General features: G+C 46.8%; 7 protein-coding genes across 7 annotated transcripts; 4 read left to right on the top strand and 3 right to left on the bottom strand.

The window, feature by feature from the left end:
* Window positions 1-2,079: 2,079 nt before the first annotated feature.
* Window positions 2,080-3,152, top strand: EV420DRAFT_1509475 (uncharacterized protein). Its single transcript, XM_060471468.1, has 5 exons — window positions 2,080-2,129; window positions 2,194-2,272; window positions 2,365-2,630; window positions 2,685-3,097; window positions 3,128-3,152. The coding sequence occupies exons 1-4, from the start codon at window positions 2,127-2,129 to the stop codon at window positions 2,952-2,954; spliced, it is 618 nt and encodes a 205-aa protein (XP_060336858.1). The 5' UTR covers window positions 2,080-2,126; the 3' UTR covers window positions 2,955-3,097; window positions 3,128-3,152.
* A 319-nt stretch (window positions 3,153-3,471) lies between these two features.
* EV420DRAFT_1474843 (uncharacterized protein) lies at window positions 3,472-5,939 on the bottom strand (the record flags this gene model as incomplete). Its single annotated transcript, XM_060469241.1, has 11 exons — window positions 3,472-3,552; window positions 3,604-3,615; window positions 3,655-3,685; window positions 3,847-3,914; window positions 3,974-4,163; window positions 4,370-4,432; window positions 4,628-4,679; window positions 4,765-4,849; window positions 4,917-4,942; window positions 5,462-5,640; window positions 5,767-5,939. 11 exons carry the CDS (start codon window positions 5,937-5,939, stop codon window positions 3,472-3,474), a joined length of 960 nt encoding a protein of 319 aa, XP_060336857.1.
* Window positions 5,940-6,891: 952 nt separating this feature from the next.
* EV420DRAFT_1709737 (uncharacterized protein) lies at window positions 6,892-7,844 on the top strand (the record flags this gene model as incomplete). The annotated part of the gene is made up of 4 exons (XM_060479593.1): window positions 6,892-7,099; window positions 7,157-7,235; window positions 7,291-7,580; window positions 7,632-7,844. Coding segments are annotated over 4 exons (790 nt in total), but the record flags the coding sequence as incomplete, so codon positions are not given.
* A 7,119-nt stretch (window positions 7,845-14,963) lies between these two features.
* On the bottom strand, window positions 14,964-15,275 carry EV420DRAFT_1245248 (uncharacterized protein; the record flags this gene model as incomplete). The annotated part of the gene is made up of 1 exon (XM_060466678.1): window positions 14,964-15,275. A coding segment is annotated over one exon (312 nt), but the record flags the coding sequence as incomplete, so codon positions are not given.
* Window positions 15,276-19,375: 4,100 nt separating this feature from the next.
* Window positions 19,376-20,439, top strand: EV420DRAFT_1509459 (uncharacterized protein). The gene is made up of 6 exons (XM_060471467.1): window positions 19,376-19,413; window positions 19,467-19,545; window positions 19,602-19,729; window positions 19,778-19,903; window positions 19,958-20,373; window positions 20,415-20,439. The coding sequence occupies exons 1-5, from the start codon at window positions 19,411-19,413 to the stop codon at window positions 20,228-20,230; spliced, it is 609 nt and encodes a 202-aa protein (XP_060336854.1). The 5' UTR covers window positions 19,376-19,410; the 3' UTR covers window positions 20,231-20,373; window positions 20,415-20,439.
* Window positions 20,440-21,556: 1,117 nt separating this feature from the next.
* Window positions 21,557-23,565, bottom strand: EV420DRAFT_1474839 (uncharacterized protein; the record flags this gene model as incomplete). Its single annotated transcript, XM_060469240.1, has 13 exons — window positions 21,557-21,583; window positions 21,652-21,695; window positions 21,754-21,787; window positions 21,918-21,982; window positions 22,041-22,125; window positions 22,178-22,251; window positions 22,374-22,399; window positions 22,455-22,599; window positions 22,695-22,861; window positions 23,090-23,127; window positions 23,278-23,377; window positions 23,464-23,477; window positions 23,530-23,565. 13 exons carry the CDS (start codon window positions 23,563-23,565, stop codon window positions 21,557-21,559), a joined length of 855 nt encoding a protein of 284 aa, XP_060336853.1.
* Window positions 23,566-25,381: 1,816 nt separating this feature from the next.
* Window positions 25,382-26,727, top strand: EV420DRAFT_1636594 (uncharacterized protein; the record flags this gene model as incomplete). Its single annotated transcript, XM_060476609.1, has 6 exons — window positions 25,382-25,493; window positions 25,542-25,583; window positions 25,636-25,874; window positions 25,929-26,007; window positions 26,063-26,352; window positions 26,413-26,727. 6 exons carry the CDS (start codon window positions 25,382-25,384, stop codon window positions 26,725-26,727), a joined length of 1,077 nt encoding a protein of 358 aa, XP_060336852.1.
* Between the last annotated feature and the right edge of the window lie 148 nt (window positions 26,728-26,875).

The raw sequence follows: 26,875 nt of genomic DNA, 5'->3' as shown, positions 1-26,875 counted from the left end.
GATAGGGAAGACGCTGTAAAAACATAAACATTGCTGTTTGGACAATGGGTACAACAGCGTACATATAGAGGGAGGGACTTGTCCTCCATTCAGGCTAAATGTACGTCAAGCCCTCCCTGCATACAACTGTCCATCCGTATTCCGCACATACACTCATCTCGACTCTTAATGATGGGGTGCTACTTCGAACTCCCTCTGCCTTGCCTGTTGACTCTCCCATGTGTGCTTATGCTTAAAGTCAAGGTTAGTACTACAACTATGACTAGGATAATGGTACACACCTGCATTTGTGATAAGACTTGATGCACATGACTGAGTGTAGACTCGCTGGCCAGAACCCAATGAAAATTATGTAGCAAGATCAGCACTTCATACTTTTGCTGCAAGAAACGTGCTTGCCAAATGCGTTGAAAGCTCCTGCAAGCCGCAATATTGATCGACGGTCTACAAAGGCGACTTCGACAAAGGGCGATGATAGGGAATGTTACATGCACTGACATGTTGACAGGACCATCTTGGGCAATAGAGTCTTGGGGAAAGTCAGGTCGAGGGAGTTCCTTAAGGAATAGTGTCACACACCTTGAACTTTGCGGGTACCTTTATGAAATGAAAGCATACCAACCTTTGGTTTGGTCATCGACTCCGCTGTGGTCTTGCAACAGAAGCCTGCCAGAGTTGGGTTCAGCACTATAAGAAGGAAGGTAGGAAATAATACGTACCATTATCTCCTACGCAAGTTTATTAACCTTCAACCGATGCGACAACCTAACAAGAGTTCGTAATCCTGGTGTAAAGGGCCTACCAAAGCCAGGTATATGTGTCCTAAGCCTCGGTAGCCTCAAATTTACCCTTATCGCATGCCATCGAGCTTTGATCTCCTCATCGATCGTATGCAGACACTCGCTTGCCGATTCTGCCTCCAAAAAAGACGCGTCAGCGGAACACAGGTCCCATACTATTGTCGGGCATGATGGGTGTATGATTTGTCGGGGGTACTGGTGATGGAGGGGAGGGGAGGGAAAGTGCTAGAGAGAAGATAAGCAAGGGTAAATTGACCAAAAATTAGTTTATGCACCTTTAGTCCTATGTTCCTATCCAGGCATTGAATTTTTCGGACATGATATACTAAGAGAAATGTCATGACTAAACTACCAGAAAACTGGTACAATAGTGGGCTCACCTTTTCATAGCCGTCGCTGGGCATGCGTTGACCCGACACGATGCTGAACAGAAGAAAATCGTCAGAAAACAGATGGTCCACTATCGACCAGTGAGAAAAGAAGATATGAGGGTCATCCTGAATTTCATGGCAGGCAGTAACTGGTGTGTGCAGTAAAGTCGACGCGTCTTGCGAGCATGATGGTGATGGGTGTTCATAATCAAAATAGACTATTTGGACCATCAGCGTGAAGTCAAACAAGACCCCATCGTTCTCACTACTTCAACTTGTGCTGCAGTGTACTCCTTCGATAGTATTCAAGCACTATGTGAGTATATTCTGACCAGTATTCATAACCGTCATTCTGATTCAAGCCAAAACAGTCGTAACGGGACCTCAAAATTAATATCGATGCTCGAAATCTAGTACCTAACTGGATATTCAAAGTGAATCACCTCTCCTGACGCATGGTCATATCCTTCCTGCAGTAATAATTACCCCCTTGGGCCAACGCCAGCTGTTCCTTATGCCACACTGGCAACACATCTACCAGCAATCACACGTCACGGTCTAACCACAAGAAATCAATATTTGGACCAAGACGATGCATCAAAATCCCATGAGCGAGGGTAGAAGGGGGAGAGATTTGATAGTGAGCAGAGACTAGGGAGCAAGATGGCGAGTATCCTTTTCCTCGCCCACATTCAGGTGTGTACATCATTAAGGGACCCATACATTTGTTGATGCTATCGCAGCGTAGTCATGGTCAGCTTTAGAAACAGATATACCAACTGTCTGCTTCGTCCGTCCATTAATAGACAAAATGTGGAACTTGGAAACATTGAACCCTCTTACAGTGACAATATTGAGATAGTTGAGTGCCCTGTGAAGGAACGGGATGAGAAGATGTGTGTGTGGCAGCACCTCAACTGCGAGCACTGTCTGTACTATCCTTGCAGATTCTACCATGGTACGTCTGACCTACCTTTTGTCAGGAAATCAATCCAGGTCCCTTACTCCCAACTAAACTCTAGATTTGGTGTTGTTGGATGGTCTGGGGACGGCGCTGGTTAACTACGCTTCTTCCTGTTCTCTGTCTAGTGTCTGCTATCGGTAATGCCATCGATCTCTTCTGTCTTTTGCTTTACATAATCCCAGGTTTATTACAGTGTTTAAAATTATCTTCCTACGCTGACAGGTCATAGATGGAGCCGTCAACGACCTACTCAATCCAGTGCTTTATGCATCCTTCTCACTAGCTACGACACTCTGGTGCACATTGCTCATCATATACCATGTCTGGACTGTGGGACGAGCAAGAGAACGAGGACTCGGAGCCTACTGGCACGTCGTTGAAGTCCTAATCAAGTCATCAGCTCTCTATTCCACGTCTTTAATCCTATTCATCGCCTTCTTTGCCCACAATGACTGGGCAGCAAATTACCTTGATCCCATAACAGGAATCGCAAGAGTACGTGAATATCCTTTCTCAGACCTACTTGCTTGCTTATTTAGCATGTGGCAGGGTGTCGCTCCAACTCTCCTTGTTGGGTGTGTTGCAGCAGGACATGCTCGTTCTGACGACTCGTGGCAGGGCAGCATAGTTACGTCGCTCTGTTTTGGGCATGGTCAGGCTCGGGCGAGTGCTCAAGAAGATACTCTGATAAGTATAAGCCTCTACAGTGGTGACCTGGAGGATCAGCTGGACGGGGAAAGTAACAACAAATATGGATCTCAGGAGGATGGCATGGAAATGGTCACTCCGGATGACAAAGAGGCTGGAGGAAGTATATAATAGTCTGAACATGTCGCCCTTCATACAGGACATTGATGACCTCGGTCAACGTCATCATTTATTTCAGCCTTGAGTCTGAGTTTCTCATTTGGAGGAGTTACCATAGGAATCGGTCTACGGTGCTCATTTCTCTGCCCTTTGACACTGTATAACCTCTCTACATACTCACCATTGCTGTATGTAGCTACTCGTAGGTACTATCTTGAAATAACAAGATGAGTCGCATCTTTTACGTGTGTAATGACATGTTTCCGGAGTGTGTTATTCCTCTGTATAATTGTTACAGGACAGAGAGGCTATAAAAACAGTCATTGCGTCTGGGCCGTAGATACAATAGCATACGCGTAGAAGGATGAGCCTAGTCAAGATAGCTGGGTACACTCCCATCTAAATTTGCCCCTTCATCCAGACCAGATATATGTCAGGCTCGTTGACTTGTGCAACCCCCTCTGTACGTCTATGCACATGCTCATCCGCACACCATCACACTCCCTGAACATTCTCCATGTGCGCTGACTCAAACGCTGCTCAGATACAACAGGGTGCTATGTCGACTATCCTTCTGTCTCCCCGCCGACTCTCCCCATAATTGCTTATGCTTAAAAGTCAGGGTCAGTCCTAGAACTATGACTGGGATGATTGTACATACCCGCATTTGATACTATCATGACAAGACTCGATGAATTAAGTGCAGACTCACCAGCCAGTTCTCTTGTTCTAACCAACGAGAACTACATGGCATGATTAGCACATCGTATTTTCATTGGAAAACATGACGTTGTGAGCTGCATTAAGCACTTGGAGCTCAGATCCTTGCTTATCGGGCCTCGTTGATCAATGAGCTGCAAAGATGACTTCAACAAAGAATGACGAGGTGGAGGGGATGACGTACCTTTGCATATTCTGCATGCACCGACGACTTGGTGGGACCGTTGTGGGGAGAGGAATGCATTCAGAGTCCTGGGAAAAGAGACGAAAGGTCAGGATAAGGAAATTTCTCAAAGACTAGCAGCACACACCTTGAACTTCGTGTAGCGAAAGCGACATGCACGACCGCGCATACTGACATTCAACTTGGTCGTCAACTTGGCTGTGTTCTCGCAATAGAAGCCTATCAGAGTTTGGTTCAGCAATATAAGGAGGGAAGGTGGCAATATATGTACCATGATCTCCCACGCGAGTTCCTTGACCCCTAACCGATGTGACAACCTAACCAGAGTTCGTAATGCTGGCATAAAGGCCCCACCGAAACCTGGTATATGCATCTCTAGCCTCAGCAGCCTCGATAAGCCTCAAATTTGGCCTTATTGTGTGCCATAGATCATGATCTCCTTTATCAATTGTGTGTGGACTAGCTCAGGCACGCTCTAAAAATGACGCGTCAGCGAGACGCAATGGGATGAGGGAGGTGTCACCTTGGGTATGCTGCGTATTTGATTTGTTGGGGATGGTGGAGGGGAGATGTGCTTGAAAAAGTGCTGAGTAACGAGAGAGGTGAGCAGGGAGAAATTGACCAAAAGTTGGTTTACGCACCTTCAGCGCTTCAGCCCCGTACTCCTACTCAAGTTCAAGCTCCCTCAAGCTTCAAGTGTTGGATATTTTGGGCAAATCACTATATACTAGGAGACATGTCATGAGTAATCCACTGAAAAACTGGTATAGTAGCAGCTCACCTTCTCATATGCGCTCGCATCATCGACATCACTGCATGTTCACCAACCACGACTACGGAATTGTAGCGATGATGTGAAACTTAACAAACGAAAACCATCATGAGCAAACGGGAAAAAGGAAAAGATAGATGACTCACCATCAAGTCTAGTGACAAGTGTTAGAAAATAAAGTATGGACGTCGTCCTGAATTTCAAAGTGAACTGGGAGGCGGTAACCGGTAACTGTTTGGAATAGGGAAACATGTCAGGTTTCAAAATCCTAACACCTACTAACTATATAACCACGTACAAGTTCCTCATACTGCTGTCTCGGGACTACACTGGCATGTACAGTACAGTCGACGCATCCTGCATGGGCGTTGATAACCAAAATGGAACATTTGGTCAAATTTGACCTTCGACATGATGTCAGACCAAGCTTCTTTCCTCTCACCGCCATGCGACATTTCGTTCATCACTATTCATATTCACCATTAATTTTAGCGGGCATTCTGATTCAAAATCAAACCCAGATATTGACAAATAAGTTGTCCCGCAGCTAATGAATGAGGAGGACTTCAACGTTGGCACTCGGGCTAGATATTCGAAAATCACCCTGATATCCTTCCCTCTCCTCTCAATGCAATGATTTCGGATCCACACCACCATTCCTCGTGCCAATGTCTCAACGATGGCATGTCTTCTAATGAAGGAAATCGACTGTTGGGCTGAGACAGCACGTCAAAATTTCGCAAACGAGGACACAGGATCATGCTCGTCGCCTTGCCGGTTCAGGGGCAGAGGCAGAGTCCAGAAGGTTGTGGACGCAGATGGCAGGTCTCCTTCCTCGCTTACATTCAAGGGTACTGACCTCCTCCACAGCCATATGCCTGATCTCGCTTCCACTGCCTCTTTTCCTCAAACAATGGTCTCGGAAAGCACTCAAGATGTGCAATTTCATGCTTCCACCGGCATCGACTAAGGAGCAAACCTTCTGTGATGTCAAGAACGTGTTCTTCTCTGAGACGATGTATCTTCATCTGACAAGCAAGCCCGGGGGTATGAACAGGAAAAGACATGGAGTGGGAAGAAAGATATGTGCTGGAGGGGCTGTGGAGATGGTAAGGTCTTGTCCCTTGTTTGCATTCAGTCATACTCACCTTTTCCATAGCCCAAGATCTTGCTGATAGACGTGGTATCTACCACCAATGACCTCCTTGCCACCATCGACCTGGAGTCCCATGTTTGTGCTGAGCCATCCGGCGAGCATGATGCATCCCGCCACAACTCCGACAAGCAGCAGCCGCCAACCCCTTACCGAAATACCAGTCATTTGGAGTGGTTTTCACTCGTTTCTGAAGCCCTCTTTGTCAAACGGTCAATCACAACAAAACGGAATGGTCATGGAGACTTGCTAAAGGGATTTTTGGCCTGCAGTGGTTACTGTACATAGCATCAATTAGGGTCTGATGGATGTCTGACTTCTTCAAGACACTGAGATGGTTGAGGTGCACCTGTTTGTTGCTCAGTGGAACTGAAGTTCCTGATTGTCTTTGTAGTATGCAATGACTATGATAGCACCTCGTCTGTTTCATCATTGCCGACATTACAATGTAATAAGGTTGTGAGATATCATGGCTATCTGGAATGGCCAAAACTACCTCAAGACTCATGCTACCTGATAATCGTTCGCCCAACTCTACTGCGACAGATTCGCTCTTGGAGATGGATGGACCTTTGCCAAATGCCGATCATTTCGACAGGGCAGCACAGACAGGAAACCACCCTCGTACTATGTTTTCCTGATGATCATCTCAGACTATACTCTTCATCGTTACGTGTTCAGTTGACAATTGAGCTGCATAACATTTTTAGATATCATCGTTATGACTCCGGCGAGGATCTGATAGCACATTGACCAACTCATGAAAATTCTCGATGCACCAGTATAATAGGGTGTGTGTACCTTCAAAACCGACCTTTGCTAAGTTTTAATCCACATAACCTCTCAGACCAATATACCGGAGGGTCTCACTGACAATGAGATAAATCTCATCTTTCAAGGCCTTGACACTAGGTTAAATACTGTTATACTTGAATTTCTATTACATGGTATGCATGCTGACATTTGAACCAAACTTGAATGCTCATGTCCACCAGGCATATACACTGGTGTTCTTGCTGTTACCCTGTGGACCAACTGTGAGTTGACCGTGTCGACCATGAGTCTTCTGAGCTAAAGCAACTCCCACAGACATGAACAAATCTTGACCTATCAGAAATGTTATGATCATCGTCATCATTCTCATCTACACCCTGACTTCCATTGGGTTCGCTTTGAACTGGTCATTTGTGCACTCCGCATTCATCACCATGACTAACAGACAAAACTTTTGGACTATGTATCTCATGCTCAGTGATACCAGCGACAAAGCAGTTTTGAGCATGGGAATCACAGGAATCCTATGTAACATCCTTGCAGATTCTATCATGGTGCATAGATTCTGCCGAGTCTGAGAATCCTACCTCCATTCACTGCTTAGCCCTTAGATCTGGCGTTGTTGGGTGATCTGGGGCCGGCACTGGCTCATTGTTCTCCTTCCTACTCTTTGTTTAGTCTCTAGTATCGGTGAGATGTTCTGTTGCTTCCGGATCCTCTTATCAAGAACTTACCCTGGTTCCAGCATTCAAAAGCATCAACATGTACATGGTATTCGCTCACAGAAACCAAATTAACCTACTCTACCCAGTACTTTATGTATCGTTCAACCTCGTTACCATGATATGGTACACTCTGGGGATCGTCTACCATATCTTGTCCATCGGTGGCAACCTCAGAGCTTATCGCTGTACTATCGAAATCTTAGTTGAATCCTCGACCCTTTATTCCGTTGCCTTGATCCTATACGTGGCTTTCGTCACTCGCAACAATTTGGGGGCAAGTTACCTTGATTCTGTAGCCGCAGTTGCAAGGGTAAGCTGATACTCTTCCCTTGCTTGGTCATCTAACATGCACCATACATAGGGGATTGCACCGACACTTATCGTTGGGCGGGTCGCAGTGGGATATGCTCGCCCAGATGATTCCTGGGAGGGAAGCGTGATGTCTTCCCTTCGCTTTGGGGGGAATCAGATCTCGACAAGCTCTCAGGGAAGTACTATCGCAAGTATTGATGATGACCTTGAAGCTCAGCTTGAGAGTGAAGACAAGTGCGTGCAAACTCAGACGTGTTTCTAGGAAGACACTGTGCCAAGTGTCATGGAGGACGATGTCCTGGAACCTGAAGCCCAACCAGAGAGAGTAGTGAATGACCCTGATATAACAGTTGTGGAACAGAGTGAGTAACAGTTGTGGAAAATGTCAGTACGTCAATAGAGTGCATGTGAAGGGCAAAGACAGGGCATTGTAAAAGACCGTGAATAGATGGCGCAAATTCACGATACTCAGAAGGAGATTGCATCGTAGAGATGGCCCATTGATACGAACAAAATTTATATGATCAATACTTCAGCTGAGGTGAGAGGGAGGCTACTGTGCCGTGGCAATAGGCCAGCGATGAAATTGTCGTTCCGGTACTACAAGAAAGGGGCATACAAGATAACAGAATAGCCAATCGATCAACACGTTGACACAACCGGCGCTTGAAGAGCCGTGGTGAAATTTCTATCGATCCGGGAATGCTTTGATACTTGTGCATGACTGACACGGATATCAAGAAGGTGCTAATTTAAAATGAAGGTTGAAATGGATAGAGTAATCCTTGCCTCTCTTCCAATGTACGTACATGTCCACCAACTTTGCACTGAGATGAGATGATCTAACCCCGCACAGGTGTATCATTGCTGTCACCCTATGAAACATCTGCGAGCCCATGCCCACATCCCAGCACAAACCCCGACAATTGGGCCCCCAATGATCATTGTCATCGTCCTCCTCTATATCATCACCCCCGCCACTTTCTCCCTCGACTGGTTGATTGTGCGCACAGATCATGGGATGTATGTAACATGCAACCAATATGCTGACCTGAACCGCTACTGGCTCCCGCGCATGTGATAGATAGCGTGGGGGTGTACCGGCCTGTCCTGGAGCCTTCAGCATTGTATGCAGTGTCGTTGGTTTTGTATGTCATGTTCTTTGCATGGAGTAGTAACACACTGCATTATTTTGATCCTATTACTAGGATCACGCAGGTATGTTGGTTCCTTCCTCTGTGTTTTGTGGGCAGGTTATTAGGGTATTGTACTGACGTTACTTGTGAGATGCACGGAGGTGGGAGTGTGATGACTTCCCCACTGTGCTTTGGGCAAGCTAAGATGGGGGATCCTGTGGCAACAGGTTATGGAAGTGAGAACCAGTCAGAAGAAGCTATCGTTGAGCTGAGGTGGTGAGATCGTCCGCTTAGGAGGACAGAGGGATTGCGGGGAGTGCGTGCGAGTTGACAGGCATGTTCTATATTTAGCCTGGATGGAGCTGTTGCACGCTCGTCGGTTCTCCCCATGTTTGCTTATGCTTAAAGTCAGGGTCAGTACTATGCCTACAACCAGGATAATGGTACGTACCTGTGTTCAACACCATCGAAGACTTGATGCCTTGAGTGTGCTCACTGGTTAGCTCTCGTGCTCCATTCAACAAAAACTATATGGCACTATCAGTACTATGTAGTTCCATAGGAGAAACAACGTACATACTAAACGCATTGCGAGCACCTCTGGCAAACTCTTAGAGCTCAGATCCTTGCTTATCAGGCCGTATCAACATCAATCGATGGTCTGCAATGAGACTTTGACAAAGAGCGACAAAGTGGAGGGGATGACGTACCGTTGGGTATGTCACGCACACCGACGTGCCGATGGTGAAGAGGCTCTGTGTGCGCCAAGCTAGAAATGCACTAGCGTATATAACACTAACACACCCACACTCACACTCACACACACACAAACCCTCAGTAGTTCGGGGGTGATGTGTGATACAAGCACACAATAGCAGTAGTATTGAAATAATCCTTGCACGTTACAATATAATATAGCGCGCTTAGCAATATAATAATCTTCCAAGTCCAAATGCTTTTGGAACAGGAGGTGAGCGACAGAATCGCTCGGCCTCAAGGCAAAAGTATTATTTCGCAAGCCCCCAAATGTTCTACAAGAACGTATAACCCTCAAAATACATCGCGCGCAACACACAAGTGTCCACAACGTTTCACAATACACTTAACACGACTTAAAGCCTTGCACTCCAAGCAGAAAACACTTCAAAACCCGTTCATAGATCCACAGGGTTCTAACCTATGCGATCCAGAGATACACAAACACAGAAAACACGTCCACAAGCCACAGGGTTTGAACCTATGCCACTTGGGAATGAACCAAAAAAACCTCAGAGATTACTGACAAGCCAAAGGGTTCGAACCTCTGCCACTTGCAATAACTCGGAATTTACAAACAAGTTCCAAAAAAACACAAATGCACATTCAAGTTATCACAATACAATATTCTCTAAGTAGAGCACAATCAATTACTGTACTTTACTTGAACAAATCAAGCGCGCTCGAGCAAGGCGTGCCTCGTGAGCTCTCAAAGTGTTCAAAATAATTCTAAGTTCAATAATACTCTCTCGCTCGAAGCTTCAAATAAAATCCTTTCGTCGTACACTAAGCATGCTGCTTCGTAGTACAACTGTGGGGGTCTGAAAACTTGCTAACTACCTGTAACTACTGCTCTTATATTTACCGTTAACTATATGAAATGTAAATACTGAAAATAGACAACGCTCCACCTCGGACTCCCTTCTCTTGCATGCTGCGTCAGCCATAGTGATAGTAATCATTATTTTACTCAGCACTCCGTGTCGGCACGCGTGCTACCGCTGTTTTCTCCACTTGGCAAGGCCTAGCCTCATCGTGCCATGCAGCGTGTGTCTTCTTATTGGCTCCGCGGATTTAATTACAGTGCCACGCAACTTATCTAGTGAGCAAGTTTTATTTTATTGGTAAAGACAAAGGATATAAGTAATGATCTAGTATGAATGAGTGTGAGTAAGTTATAAGCTAGAGACAGTAAGGTATACGTACCTCAGTCGGGCACAGCGAAGGTGGAACGACTGAGGTACTCGGGTATCGACGGCTAAGCTATATAGTGATCGAGTCAAGGACAGGAGGTAAGATATATATAGTAAGTAAAACAAACGACGGGAGAAAGATAAGGAAACTTGGTATACTGTACGGATATCCTCCAACACTCCCCCATATCCGTACTATGCCACAGGTGCAATGTTGAGATCGTCAAGATAGCCATGATGAACATCCCGAGGGAGAGCCTTGGTGAACATATCAGCCGGATTTGAATTTCCATGAATGAAATCGACACGTAACTCGCCGTCTTTGACTAGCTCCCGAATATAATGCTCGCGGATGCGGATATGCTTCACTTTATGGTGGGCCCTCGTGTTCGTTGTAAGCGCAACTGCCCCCTGGTTATCACCATACAGAACTCCTGGGCGTGAGTGCGGTAGCTTCACCTCGTCCATCCATGACATCATCCACATCATTTGTTGGGCGGCGCGAGTGAGAGAAATATACTCGGCCTCAACGGTTGAGAGTGCTACAGCAGCCTGGCGTTTCGAACTCCAAGAGACAGGCCCCCCAGCCATGGTGAAAACATAGCCCGAGGTCAAGCGAGCAGTATCCCGGCAACCTCCGTAGTCAGCGTCGACGAACCCAACTGGCATCAGTGGTTCGTCTCGGGAGAAAATGACCCCATAGTCCATAGTCCCTTTGATATAGGCGACGACATGCAATAGTGCACACCAATGGGCCATCCCTGGGTTAGTCTGAAAACGAGCCAGAAGGCTCACTGGGTAACAGAGATCAGGTCGAGTTGCAAGCTGCCCCCACATAACTCGGCCCAAGAGACATTGATACGGGTACTGAGCCATGTCGTCCTTCTCAGCTTGGGTTGAGGGGCATTGAGAGCTATCGAGTACAATTCCAACAGGCAGTGGGGTCGAGCGTACCGTGATGTATTCAAGGCCAAAATCCTCAACGACGTTCTCCCAGTACGGTCGCTGAGAGAAAGATATAGTCCCGGCATCGAGGTCCTGGTCGATTTTCATCCCCAAGAAGTAGTGGTTCTCCCCCACATCCTTAAGCTCCCATTTCTCCCTCAACTCCCCTTTCCTTCGGCTAGCCTCATCTATGCTCGAAGACGCCCCCCACACATCGTCGGTATATGTATCTGTGAGGGTATAATTGCTACCTGGCTCGCCAATCGTTCGTACACATGGGTCGGCCTGAGAAGTCTTGTATCCCAGGTCGTCGTATGTCTTCCCGAGTGTCTCGAACCAGTCATGACCGCCTTGCATCGTCCCATAAATCGTATGAACCAGCTTGCACACCTTCTCCTCTTGTCCTTCGATGACATATCCTGGTGGTTGGCGCATGTAGATGTCCTCCTTTGTCTCGCTGTTCAGGTAGGCTGATACGAAGTCCACTTGCCATAGGTGTAAGTCGAGTTTGGTGGCGATGGCAGCAGACATGTGAACGGGGTCAAGGCGAGTGACGGCAGCCCAAGTCTCATTATAATCCAGGCCCCATTGCTGCGTATAACCCTTCCCTACAAGTCTCGCCTTATCCCACAACCACTTTCCATCGCCATCCCACTTCATCCCATAGACCCATTTGCAATCCATTATATTAGCTCCCTCTGGCGTGTCGACAAGGTCCCAAGTGTGCTTCATCATATGCATCTGGTATTCAACATCCATCGCAGCCTTCCAGCGTTCTTCATCAACCCGCATGGCGTCTCGATAATTCTTTGGGATATATGAATCAGGCACGTTCTCAGCTGCAGCCATTGATGCTCATGGTCTTCTGCTGTTAGTTGCCCATTCATCTCCGCGGTCTCGAGCATCGGCTTCACGTTGTTCGGATAATAGAGACTCAGTAGCGTTGTCACTAGGGCGAGTTAAACGTGATGACCGGCGTAAAACTGGTTCCACGGGAACTGATGGAGTCGTTGATGGAACAGAGGAAGTAGGGGGAACAGAAACAGGTGTGGTAGAGGGCGTGTTAGACTCCTGCACAGTGAGTGGGACTTCTGTCTCAGTCTCCCCCACACTCACAGTGCGATGCACATGCCCCTCGTCAAAAACAACGTCACGAGAGATGAAGACACGGCCCGATTCATCAAGCACGTGGTAGTTGGACCCTGCATAGCCCAAAAATACGCACTTCTTCGATCGATCATCCAATTTGCTTCCGCCATCCACCAGAATACCGCCCGAAGTGGGTTTCTTCGCCCAGCAAGTAGCCCCAAAAACACGTAGAAATGAGACGTCCTGGCGACGGCCTGTGAACGCTTCCGCTGGCACCTTGCCAGGGTGATGACTGGAAGGTGCGAGATTCCGTGTAAAGATTGACATCGACGCAGCCTCTGCCCAGAAATGATCCGGCAAACCAGAGTCACTTAATAAAGCACGAGTATCCTCCATGATCGTGCGGATTGCCCTCTCTGCAAGACCATTCTGTGCCGAGGAGTGTGGGGCAGTCAGCTCCAAAATAATCCCATGCTCCGCACAGTACTCGGCCCACTTAGACCCCACGAACGCCCTATCAGCTCTCACGCATTTAACCTTCCACCCTGTCTGAGTTTCAGCCATCTTCTGGAACCTATCAAAGGCTGCCACGGTCGTCTCGTCTGACTTATCAGCCAGGAATTCCCCCACCTTGAATGATGTACCACTATCCACAATGACCATCATATACGTCTTCCCGCTCACTGACGCAGTCCTCGACGGCCCCCACAAGTCTGTAGCAACAAGGTCGAGTCCCCCTACATCAGGGCCCGTGGGTTCATCAAACGGACGACAGGTCTGGCGTGCGAGGATACAGTCTTCGCATCGCCCATGGAGGGAAGCGGAAGTAATGTTCAGGCCGTCAACAAGGTTTTTAGAGGCCATCTCCTCAATCGTAGTGGGACTCATGTGCACAAAACGACGGTGCCAGTCTGCGAGCGAGGTAGGGGACGAGCGGGATGACATAGCTTGTGGTTGGAGGGCTGCATCGAGAACGTACATTCCATCTGAACCTCGTCCAGCAAAGATCTCTTTGCCAGACTGATCATGGACTACTGCTCGTCCGTTGGAGAAAACAGTGGAGAGCCCAGCCCTGTCCAAAGAGCTAACAGACATGAGGTCCGCAGCGAGCGAGGGTGAGTGCAATGCATTCTTGAATGTCAGCTTGACATCCTTCCCATCCAGATGGAAAGTCTTCGAGACTGTTCCCTTTCCGAGGATCTCAAAAGTCCCTTTCCCTTCGATGGCTGAAGAACCAGTGCGGAAAGCAACGGGTGTGTACTCCGTAAAATCTTCACGATTTCTGAAGAAGTAATCACTGGCGCCAGAATCCATGAACGTCAGCATAACAGAGGGTGTGCGTCCTTCAAAGGTGGTTGTCACAAATGCCCTATCCTCAACCTCGACATCGCTAATCAACTCAGCAGGTCCCACATCCTCCTCAGCTTCATCCTCAGCTTCATCCTCACTTTCTGCCTCATCATCATCATCAACATCAACACTAGTCAAGCCAGGCATATCATCATCTGTGTCGTCGTCTGCATTGGAATACTCAGTGGCAGAGGAGCCCACACTTTCAATGTCAAAGGTATCCTCAGCCATTTTGGAAGATGCTGTGGAAGCTGAATCATCTCCCTCAGGTTCATCCCATCGCCAGAAAGAACGGGTCCCATTCCACTCATAGGCATGACTCCCCGTCTCCCCGTCCTCAACGATGATCCCATTCTCGTCCTGTTCCCGCTCAAGAGTAATGACACGTGCAGCGAGAACAAAATGCCTTGGTGTATCGGCTGAAGTGTTCACGGTTACATGGTTAGCCCATCTCTGTCGGCCGAAATTAGGGGGAAATTGTCCCTCCTTTCCCCCACCTGGCCAATAGCAGTTTTGCGCAGTATGTTTGCTCTTATCTCGTGCCTTACAGCCAGGATTAGAGCATCCGACGGTAGAAGATCTGGCCGCTAATGCTTGGGACTGTGTGGGGCCTTTACCCGCCACGTGTAAGGTAGCAGCATGGGTCTGAAGGTGGGAGATTATATCTGTGGAGCTAGACAGCTGATACAAGCTTGGGAGGATAGGCATCCAGTTGGCTGTTGGGAGAATCGAGCGAATAATGATACCGCGGAATTCCTGGTCTGTGAGGGGGGTGGCACGAAGATCATTAACGGCACGTCTCTTTGTACGGAGCTCTGCAACATGGGCATCAATATCACCATTGCCATTGAATTTGACTGCATTCAAGGACGTCTCAGCCTCGGAGAGAGCCATGTCAGTCTTCTTGGCATGTTCAGCGATGATAGAATCCCAACATTCCTTCGCTGTCCCGTCGGTCCTTACCCCTAGTCCGATAGGGTCAAGAACATTGAGAACGATGTGGGAATGAGCTAGCTGATCACGGAACGTCCATTCGTCATGGGAAGGGCTCGAAGAGTAGATTGGTGTGGGGTCTGGTGGTAGTGGAGTAGTTGTTGGTCCACTCGCGGAAGTCGCAGAGGCGGCAGGGCAGGGTATAGTACCTTCTATGTACCCCCACAATCCTTTCCCCTTCAATAGTTCAGTAAGCTGAAGTTTCCATGAGGCGTAGTTTTTCCCGTTGAAGTGGCTATGGGTATCGGGGAGGATTGTAACTCCCGACGTAGTCAACGACATGTTAGGAGTATGTGTTCAATAGTAATGGTTGGGCAAGTGTGAGCAGTGGGCAGTAGTTGAGTCGTTGATAATAAAAATTTTGCTGCATATCCTTTTTGACTGAGCTATAGGCTACGGGGCACCATAACCTAAAGACAAAGGATATAAGTAATGATCTCAGTCGGGCACAGTGAAGGTGGAACGACTGTATTGAAAGGTACTGTACCTAAAGACAAAGGATATAAGTAATGATCTAGTATGAATGAGTGTGAGTAAGTTATAAGCTAGAGACAGTAAGGTATACATACCTCAGTCGGGCACAGCGAAGGTGGAACGACTGAGGTACTCGGGTATCGACGGCTAAGCTATATAGTGATCGAGTCAAGGACAGGAGGTAAGATATATATAGTAAGTAAAACAAACGACGGGAGAAAGATAAGGAAACTTGGTATACTGTACGGATATCCTCCAACAATTGGTTGCCGCGCAACCATTTCTAGTTTAATATTTCATATGGGCAGCGGGTTTTATTTCTCTCCAGCCGAGAACTCCCTAGAGTATCCGGACTTGTTGATTCTTCGTTCAGGATGACGTTTCTCGGTGATTGCCGGATCGGCAGGGTTCGCGCATCATAGATCAATGTAGCGCGAAGCACCTTCAATATATTATCTTCAGTGAATTTAATTGAGTGATACACTGCAGAGGAGGGCACAGTGTGTGTGTATAAGCACTGAGACTGCACACTTAAATGACACAAGTGTGCCGTTCTAAGTCTAAGCCATGCGCTCTACTCATATTATTTTTATTATAGTGCTTTCTGCCTCAGTGTGTAGTGCTCTATGCCTTACATGTACTCTAATATTATTCACGGGGCACACACACATTTGCATTCCTAGAATTTGCAAAATTACATGTGTGAACGCGTTGCACGCATGTCAACGGGACTATCGTGGGCAACAGAGTCTTGGGGAAAGAGACGAAAGGTTGGGTCGAGGGAGTTCCTCAAGGACTGGTGGCATGCACCTTGAACTTCTTGCGTGTACCTTTACAAAAATGACCATCGCTGGCCTCGGTAACCTCACTTAGTCTCTTTTTCGCCCTTATTGCATGCCATTGAGCTTGGATCTCCCTTATCAATCGTATGCAGACACTTGCTTGCTGACTCTGCCTCCAAAAATGATGCGCCAGCAGAACGCAGGTCCCGTACCATCGTCAGGCATGATGGGTGCATGATTGTCGGGGGTGCCAGTGATGGAAGGGAGGGGAGGGGAAGTGCTGAGCGACGAGAGAGAAGTTAAACAAGGAGAAATTGATCAAAAGTTAGTTTATGCACCTTCAGCCAGCTGTGTTCCTATCCAGGCATTGAAATTTTGGGCGAGTCATGATATGGTATACTAAGAGAGATGTCATGAGTAAACCACCAGAAAACTTGGTACAATGTAGTGGGCTCACCTTTCCATAGCCATGAGTGTCATCGCTGGGCATGCGTTGACCCGCCCCATGCGATGCTGAACAGGAAAAAACTGCCAAAACAAAGAGATGGTCCACTATTGACCAGTGAGAAAAGAAGATAGAGGGTCATCCTGAATTTCGTGGCAGGCAGTAACTGGTGGGGGAACTATGCTGGCATGTGCAGTAAAGTCGATGCGTCTTGCGAGCATGATGGGTGTTCGTAATCAAAATAGACTATTTGGGCCATCAGTGTAAAGTCAAACAAAGCCCCAACGTTCTCACTACCATGCTTCAATTCTACCATGTTCTCCCTCGATAGTATTCAAGCACTATGTGAGTAAATTCTGACCAGTATTCATAGTCGTCATTCTGATTTAAGCCAAAACAATCGTAGCAGGACCTCCGAGTCAAAATTAATATTGATGCTTGAAATCGTATACCTAACTGGATATTCAAGGTGAATCACCTCTCCTGACGCATGGTCGTCTATGCTGATATCATTCCTGCAGTGATAATTATCCCCTTCAATGAACACCAACCATTCCTTGTGTTGATATCAACCACACCAACACACCACCCCAATGATCACACGTCTAATCAAAAAGATTGGTTTTTGCACCGAGACCATGCATCGAAAGTGAGGATAGAAGGGGGAGAGATTTGATAGTGAGCGCCGAGCAGGGGAGGGATCCTTTTCCTCGCCCACATTCAGGTGTGTACGCCATCAAGGGATCCATACTTTTGTTGATGCTATCCCAGCATAGTCATTATCAGTTTTGGAGACGAATATACCAACTGTCTGCTTCATCTGTCCATTAATAGGTAAACCATGGAACTCGGAAACATTGACCTTCAAAAGCTGGATGGAGTATTGAGATAGTTGGGCCACTGGCAAAGGAACAGGTTACCACACCTGCGATATGGTCTCCCAAGGCATGCGGTGGGTCTGAATAGCATGCTATTGAACGCTGCAAAAGGCAAATGATGGTGCGTTACAGTTATTTCGTTGTGCATATCAACTATCACTATCAGCTGAGGTTCTCGATGTTGGACTAGCATCCAGCCCTTTTATTATCTGTGCACCTCGTCACTAGACCACATCTACAAATGGGACATTGCTCGCTAGTCAGCTTGAGTATACAGGAAGAATATGAGGCATAAGGAGTTTCTGCATGCTTCACTCATCTAGGAAAGATGTTGCATACAAATGGGTGTATGGACTTATTGTGTGGGTGCCTGCTTAATATACGGTGCGTGCTAGTGTACCCATATATCTTCTTCCAGGATATTGAGTGCATATCCTCTAGCTTCGGAGGTGATCCAGGCTAATCAGGTATGAGACAACGATAGAAGTCTTTCAGCTCTGTGTCCTTTTGTTATTCACTGCTGCATAATGTCAAGAAGCACATCGCAGTGACGATGATAAGGACCCTTCTCCTCAAATTTCCTGGACATGTTGAGGTGCCGCAGCACACATATCACCAGTGATATAAATCGTGAAAATGCACCTGCAATGCAGGATCCATAAGTCGTGGACATTGTGGGCACTAGACGGAGGCAGGAATGACGGTCCGGTGTCGAAGGAAATTTCCAACGGTCACGAGTCTCCTTTGCATCCAACTTTACCTCCACCATCCAGTGTTACACAGTATCCAGAGTGCTAGAACTCTCATCTCATGAGACAACGTCAGGTGGATCTAGCCATACAACTATCATGATTATCCTTCCATACTCCCTGATGTCATGGGTATCGCAGCAACGAATGATCCTTCCACTGCGTCTTCGAGTCGAGGCCTCATGCCTCTTGTTCCTGAAAAGCTTACAGAGAAGACGAATAGGACCTTGCAAGCAGCTTCATATCATCTTTTATCTAAAATAGTATGTCAATTGAGATGTTTTGCACCTTGCTATGCAAAATACTTATCTGTACATCTATCCAAGGTGATATTTTGTATACAACTTGAAACAAAGATGCGCCTTCAGCAACTCTTAGATGGTGACAGATATCGAGGATCATATCGACTCTCTCATTTCACCCGCTGATCTTGCTTCAGCCTTCACAAATCACTATGAAACCAACAAATATCTTGGGGGGGTATGCACGCTATATAATGAGGGCATGTACCATCCTCCTCTTAAATACATCCCACCTCGCTTGAAGCTGATACACCAATCTTCCACAATGGCTGAAGACCTTCCTGCCACTGAAATAGCATTCATAGTTCAAGAACTTGATACCTCACTCAACGCAAACATCCTTGACTCTCTATTACATGGTGAGCCACACTCATTCAAACCTGACTCCCATTGTCTAATCACAAAGCACATAAGGTGTATACACGGGTATTGTCGCTGTTACCCTGTAGAATATATGTGAGGGAGGTTTTCCCGATATCTTGTTACTCGAGCTAAAAGGCATAAAGTCATCGCTAGTCCCCGACCCAATGGAAAGGCCATGGTCACTGTTATCATACTGCTCCATATCCTGACCTCCATCAATTTGGCCTTCCAATGGTTGTATATGCACTCCACGTTGGTCGACAATGCACAAAACCTTTGGACCAAATATCTTCGGATCTACAAAGCCGGTGACATATCCTTTTTGGCAACGGGTATCACGAGTACTGTCTGTACTATCCTTGCAGATTCTACCATGGTATGTTTCTGGCCTACCTTTTGTTGGGAAATCCAAGTCCAACTAAACTCCAGATTTGGCGTTGTTGGATGGTCTGGGGACGGCGCTGGTTGACTACTCTCCTCCCTGCTCTCTGTCTAGTGTCTGCTATTGGTAATGTCATCTATACCTTCTGTCTTTTGCTCTAATCCCAGGTTTATTCAATGCAGTGTTTAAGATTATCTTCCTACGCTGCCAGGTCATAGATGGAGCCGTCAACGACCTACTCAATCTGGTGCTTTATGCATCCTTTTCACTAGCCACGACACTCTGGTGCACACTGCTCATCATATACCATGTCTGGACCATGGGATGAGCAAGAGAACGAGGACTTGGAGCCTACCAGCACATCGTTGAAGTCTTAATCGAGTCATCAGGTCTTTATTCTGCATCTTTGATCCTATTCGTCGCCTTCTTCGCTCACAATGACTGGGCGGCGAATTACCTTGATCCCATAACAGGAATCGCAAGAGTACATGGATATCCTTTCTCGGACCTACTTGCTTGCTTATTTAGCATGTGCCAGGGTGTCGCTCTGACTCTTCTTGTCGGACATGTTGCGGCAGGACATGCTCATTCCGACGACTCGTGGCAGGGCAGCATAGTGACGTCGCTCCGTTTTGGGCATGGTCAGACCCGGGCAAGTGCTCAAGAAGATACTCTGATAAGTATAAGCCTCTACAGTGGTGACCTGGAGGATCAGCTAGATGGGGAGGGTAATAACAAGTATGGATCCCAGGAGGATGGCACAGAAAGGGTCACTCCGGATGACAAAGAAGAGGCTAGAGGAAGTATATAATGGTCTGAACATGTCGCCTTTCATACTGGGCATTGATGACCTCGGTAAACGTCGTCATTTATTTCATCCTTGAGTCTGAGTTTCTCGTTTGTTGGAGTTACCATAGGAATTGATCTACTGTACTCATTTCTCTGCCCTTCGACACTGTATAATTGCTGTATAACCTTTCTACATTTTCACCATTGCTGTATGTATCCACTCATAGATACTATCTTGAAATAATAAAACAAGTCGAATCTTTTACATGTATAATGCCATGTTTCCAGCCGGGAGACTTACTCCTCTGTATGACTGTTACAAGACGGAGACGCTGTAAAAACAGTCATTGCGTCTGGGTCGTGAATACAATAGCATACACGTAGAGGGATGAACCTTGTCGAGATAGCTGGGTACACTCTCATCTGAATTCGTCCCTCTGTCCAGGCTAAATGTAGGTACGGCTCGTCAACTTGCGCAACTCCCTCCGTACGTCTACGCACATGCTCATCCGCACATCATCACACTCCCTGAACACTCTCCATGTGTGCTGACTCAAACGCTGCTTAGATACAACAGGGTGCTATGTCAACTACCCCGCCGACTCTCCCCATGTTTGCTTATGCTTAGAGTCAAGGTCAATCCTAGAACTATGACTGAGATGATCGTACATACCCGCATTTGATACCATCATGGCAAGACTTGATGAATCAAGTGCAGATGTGCCAGCCAGTTTCTCTTGTTCTAACCAATGAGAATGGTTAGCACATCGTGTTTGCTTTTGGAAAACACGTTGCGAGCTCCATTAAGCACTTAGAGCTAGGATCCTTGCTTATCGGGCCTCGTTGATCAACGAGCTGCAAAGACGACTTCAACAAGGAACAACGAGGTGGGGGGGATGACGTACCAATTGGGTATGCTGCATGCACCAATGACTTGGTGGGACCGTTGTGGGGGGGAGGAATGTGTTCAGAGTCCTAGGAAAAGAGACGAAAGGTCAGGACAAGGAAATTCCTCAAAGACTAGCAACACGCACCTTGAACTTTGGGTAGCGAAAGCAACTGTGCATAGTGACATTCGATTTGGTTGTCGACTCGGCTGTGTTCTCGCAACAGAAGCCTACCAGAGTTTGGTTCAACAATAGAAGGAGGGAGGGAGGAAAGAATACATACCATGATCTCCCAGGCGAGTTTATTGACCCCTAATTGACGTGATAACCTAACCAGAGTTCGTAACCCTGGCGTAAAGTGCCCACTGAAACTTGGTATATGCATCGTTAGCCTTGGCAGCCTTAATATGCCACAAATTCAGCCTTATCGTGTGCCATCGAGTATGGATCACCTTTATCAATCATGTGTGGACTAGCTCAAGCGCCCTCTAAAAATGACATGTCAGCAAGACGCAATAGGATGAGGGAGGTGTTGTATCCTCAGTATGCTGCGTACATGATTAGTTGGGGGTGGTTGGGGGAGACGTGTTTGAAAAAGTGCTGAGTAATGAGAGAGAAGGTGAACAGGGAGAAATAGACCAAAAGTTGGTTTACGCACCTTCAGTACTAGTCAGCATTTCAGCCTCGTATTCCTACTCAAGCTCAAGCTCTCTCAAGCTTCAAGTGTTGGATATTTTGGGCGAATCACTATAGACTAGGTGGCACGTCCTGAGTAATCTGCTGAAAAGCTGGTATAGTAGCAGCTCACCATCTCATACTCACTCGCGTCATCAATATCACTGGATGTTCACCAACCACGACTATGGAATTGTAGCGATGACGCGAAACTTAACAAATGAAAACCATCATGAGCAAACGGAAAAAAGGAAAAGATAGATGACTCACCATCAAGTCTAGTGACAAGTGTTAGAAAACAAAGTATGGAGGTCACCCTGAATTTCGAAGTGAACTGGGAGGCGGTAACCGGTAACTGTTCGGAACAGGGAAACACGTCAGGTTTCAAAATCCTAACACCTACTAACTATATAACCATGTACAAGTTCCTCATACTGCTGTCTCAGGACTACACTGGCACATACAGTACAATCGATGCATCCTGCATGGGCGTTGATAACCAAAATGGAACATTTGGTCAAATTTGGTCCATCGGCATGACGTCAAGTTAACCAAGCTTCTTCCCTCTCACCGCCATGCGACTTTTTGTTCGTTGCTATTCACCGGCACCATTGGTTTTAGTCCGCATTCTGATTCAAGATCAAACCCAGATATTCAAAAATAATTTGCCTGCGGCTAACGAACGAGGAGGGCCTCAATGTTGGCACTCTGGCTGGCAATGGATATTCAAAGTGGGTCTTCCTTCTCGACATGTGTACATCCACCCTGATATCCCTCCCATCCCCTAATGAAGGGAATAGATTTTCGGGCTGAGACAGTGCACCAAAATCTGCAAACAAGGATATAGGTCCATATTCGTCGCCTTGCTGGTGCAGAAGCAGAAGGGACTACAGACGCGGATGGCAGGTCTCCTTCTTCACTCACATTTAGGGACGGTACTGACCTTCTCCACAGCCATGCACCTAATCTCGCTCCCACTGCGTCTTTCCCTCAAACGACGGTCTCGAAAATCACCCAAAGCATACAATTTGGTGCTTCCACCCCACCATCGACTAAAGAGCAAACTCTCTAGCTCATCAAGAACCATTTTGCTGAGACAACGTATCTTTATCCAGTGAGCAAGCATGAACAGGAGAAGGCAGACGGGTGGGAGGCACAGGCGTGGAAATGAGGCAGTAAGTCTTGTTCCTTGCTCAGATTCAGCAGCATTGACCGTCTCCACAGTTCAATTTCGATCTCGCTGATCAATGTATCCTCCCTCCCTCAAACGGCACCCTCAGTGAGCACACAAGATGCACAAGACGCAACAATTTTGCTACCCCTGCCACCACCACCTCAGGAGCATCGTTACCAGCATCTAGGACATGTTTTTGCAGTGAGATGATGTATCTTCATCTGGGCGAGCACGCACAGGTGTCAGAGCAGGGGATTAGAAAGGATACTGCACCGGAGGGGCAGTGCAAGTGGTAAGGTCTTGTCCCTTGTTTGCATTCAGTCACTTGCTCACCTTTTCCATAGCCCAAACTCGATGTCGCTGATAGACATGATATGATCTACCACCAATGACCTTCTCGTCACCACCATCAATCCTGGGTCCCATTTTTGTGCTGAGTCATCCAGCGAGCAAGGCTAATTTTGATGCATCCCGCCACAACCCTTTGTCGAAGCACCAGTCGTTTGGAGTAGTTTTTACCAAATTTTGAAGCCCTGTTTGTCAAACGATCAGCCACAACAAAACGGATCAATCATGGAGACTTACTAAAAGGCTTTTTGGCTTGCGGTGGTTACCATACATATAGCATCAATTAGGGTCTGACGAATGTCTGGCTTCAAGACACTGAGATGGTTGAGGTGCACATGTTCATCGCTCAGTGGAACTGAAGTTCCTGATTCTTTTTATAGTATGCACGATTATGGTAGCACCTTGTTTGTTTCACAGTTGCTGACATTACAATGTAATAGGATTTGTTTTTGGATTGCAAAAGATTAGTTGAGATGACTTCTGATTAGAACTGAAGCATCAATGTACAATCATATGGTGAGATGTCATGGCTGGTCAAAATTACCTCAAGACTCATGCCACCTGATAATCGTTCGCCCAACCCTACATCAGTAAGTTCACGTCCGTGTGGTATGCATGGCATGCATGGCTTGTATATGAGATTTTCAGTCACGCATATCCATGCATCACCATGCCCAAAGAATATAGCCATGCAAACCATGCCAGTATGTGGCGGTTGTATAGTTGCATGGCTGCTGTCCAAATAAAATTTTCCTTGGCTACATGTAAGGTTGGCTTGAGACCGGCTTACTTGTGCAGCAGTTCTAAGTTTTCGGGGTTGGTTGTGCACTGAACTGCAGAAAAACGACGATTCGGATATGTGTGATGTCATTGGGCAAGGGTCGGGCCGTCTCAAGCACGTCATTTGATCACGTGCATGTTGAACTCGGAAATTTTGATCGTTTGGGACTTGATCTTTTTCTTCCTCCTCCTCCTCTCAGCATGTCTCCTCCTACCGCACAGCTTATAGGCAGCCATTCCGTTGACCTCTGCTGCTATATTATATAGGTTGGTAAGCCAATTTAGCATAGATCTCTTCAGAGAAACTAAGCTTCTTCAGCGTATACATCTCCTGCCAGTCTAGCACATTTGCTGATGGTGTACGCAGGCTCACTTCACCGCCGTTACAAGCTAGCAGCAATACCTTTACTGCTGACCATGACCGACTGATGCTTGTCCTATTGTGCGAAGGTCTGGGACTTGGCACACAGGCTTGAACTTGTGGAGGTGATAGCGGTGCCAATAGCTGGTCAAGAAAGACATGGTGGCTGTAGAGGTGTGTATATTTTCTGCAAGCTTGATCCTGATCTCATCAGATCTTTTCTGTCTTAGCAATTTGTGCTACGCAGGTGGTCAAGTCAACATTGCAAATTTTGGCCGCAACGGGTACCATACATCAAGGCCCTACAGCGTGTCAATTTTCTGTACCTAACCCTAACGTTCACCCGAGTACTCAGTTCACTGCAGCTCTATGATGCCTATTGTATGCTAGTTATTATTCTACGCCAACCTGTATTATCTACATGCTGAATGTGACAATTTTTTATCCTGCACTGCCCGATTCGAACCTGGAATTGATGCAAAGCTAGGTGGTGTAGCAGCATGGAATGGGTGTAGCGTATAACTGCGTGGTGAAGCATAGTCTGCTATACGGGGTGCGTAGAATTACGTAGGTACCTTGTAGAGCCATGCACATGTATAACAGTATAGCTTGCATGATTTGCATGGTGCCATGCATACCATACGGATGTTAACTTACTGATGTACTGCGACAGATTCGCTCTTGGAGATGGGTGGACTTATTTAAGCTTTTGCCAAACGCCGATCATCTCGACCGGGCAGCACTCGTACCATGTTTTCTTGATCATTGTCCCAGACTACACTCTTCATTGTTACGCATTCAGTTGACAATCGAGCTACATAACCTTTTTGGATATCACTGACATAACACCGGCGAGGATTTGATGGCACTGATGAAAATTCTCAATGCACCAGTATAATAAGGTGTGTACCTTCCTTCGAAAACAACCTTTGCCAAGTTCTAATCTACATGACCTCTCAGACCAATATACCAGAGGATCTCACCAACAATGAGATATATTACATCTTTCAAGCCCTTGACACTGTGTTAAATGCTATTATACTTAAATCTCTATTACATGGTATGCATGCTGAAGTTTGAACTAAACTTGAATGCTCATGTCCACCAGGCATATACACTGGTGTTCTTGCTGTTACCCTGTGGACCAACTGTGAGTCGACCATGTCGACCATGAGTCTTCTGAGCTAAAGCAACTCCTACAGATGTGAATAAATCTCGACCTATTGGAAACGTTATGATCATGGCCATCATTCTCATCTACACCCTGACTTCCATTGGGTTTGCTTTGAACTGGTCTTTAGTGCACTCCGCATTCATCACCGTGACTAACAGACAAAACTTTTGGACTGTGTATCTGAAGCTCAACGATGTCAGCGATAAAGTAGTTTTGAGCATGGGAATCACAGGAATCCTCTGTACCATCCTTGCAGATTCTATCATGGTGTGTAGACTCTGCCTCCAAGAATCCTACCTCCATTCACTGCTTAGCCCCTAGATCTGGCGTTGTTGGGTGATCTGGGGATGGAACCGGCTCATTGTTCTCCTTCCTACTCTTTGTTTAGTCTCTAGTATCGGTGAGATGTTCTGCTGCTTCCGGATCCTCTTATCAAGAACTTACCCTGGGCCCAGCATTCAAAAGCTTCGACATGTACATGATGTTCACTGACAGAAACCGACCTGACCTATTCTACCCAGTACTTTTTGCATCGTTCACTCTCGTTACCATGACATGGTGCACACTAGGCATCGTCTACCATATCTTGTCCATCGGTGGCAACCTCAGAGCTTACCGCCGCGCCATCGAAATCTTGGTTGAATCTTCAACCCTTTATTCTGTCGCCTTGATCCTATACGTGGCTCTCTTTGCTCACAATGGGTGGAGTGCAAATTACCTTGTTTCTGTAGCCACGGTTTCACGGGTAAGCAAGTTCCCCTCAGGTTCAGGTTTCGCCATCTAAACATACGCCCATACATACTAGGGAATTGCACCTACACTTATCGTTGGACGAGTCGCAGCGGGACACGCTCGCCCAGATGATTCCTGGCAGGGAAGCGTGATGTCTTCCCTTCGCTTTGGGGGGAATCAGATTCCGACAAGCTCGAGGGGAAGTACTATCGCAAGTGTCATAACCGATGATGACCTCGAAGCTCAGCTTGAGAGCGAGGACGAGCACACCTACACTCAGACGTGTTTCCAGCGAGATACTGTGCTAAGTGTCATGGAGGACGATGTCCTGGAACCTGAAGCCCAACCAGAGAGAGTAGCAAATGAGCCCTGGTGTAACGGTTGTTGAACAGAGCGAGTAACAGTTGTGGAAAACATCAGTGCCCTAGTACTCAATACAGTGTGTGTAAAAGGCAAAGACAGGGCACTGTAAATGACCGTAAATGGATGACGTGAATTCTCGATACTTATGCGGCCTATGATCGCTGACTCAGAAG

The sequence above is a fragment of the Desarmillaria tabescens genome (genome assembly GCF_030435595.1).
Source record: "Desarmillaria tabescens strain CCBAS 213 chromosome Unknown EV420scaffold_4, whole genome shotgun sequence".
Taxonomy (NCBI): Eukaryota; Fungi; Basidiomycota; class Agaricomycetes; order Agaricales; family Physalacriaceae; genus Desarmillaria; species Desarmillaria tabescens.
This window is presented reverse-complemented; position numbering and strand designations above follow the sequence as displayed.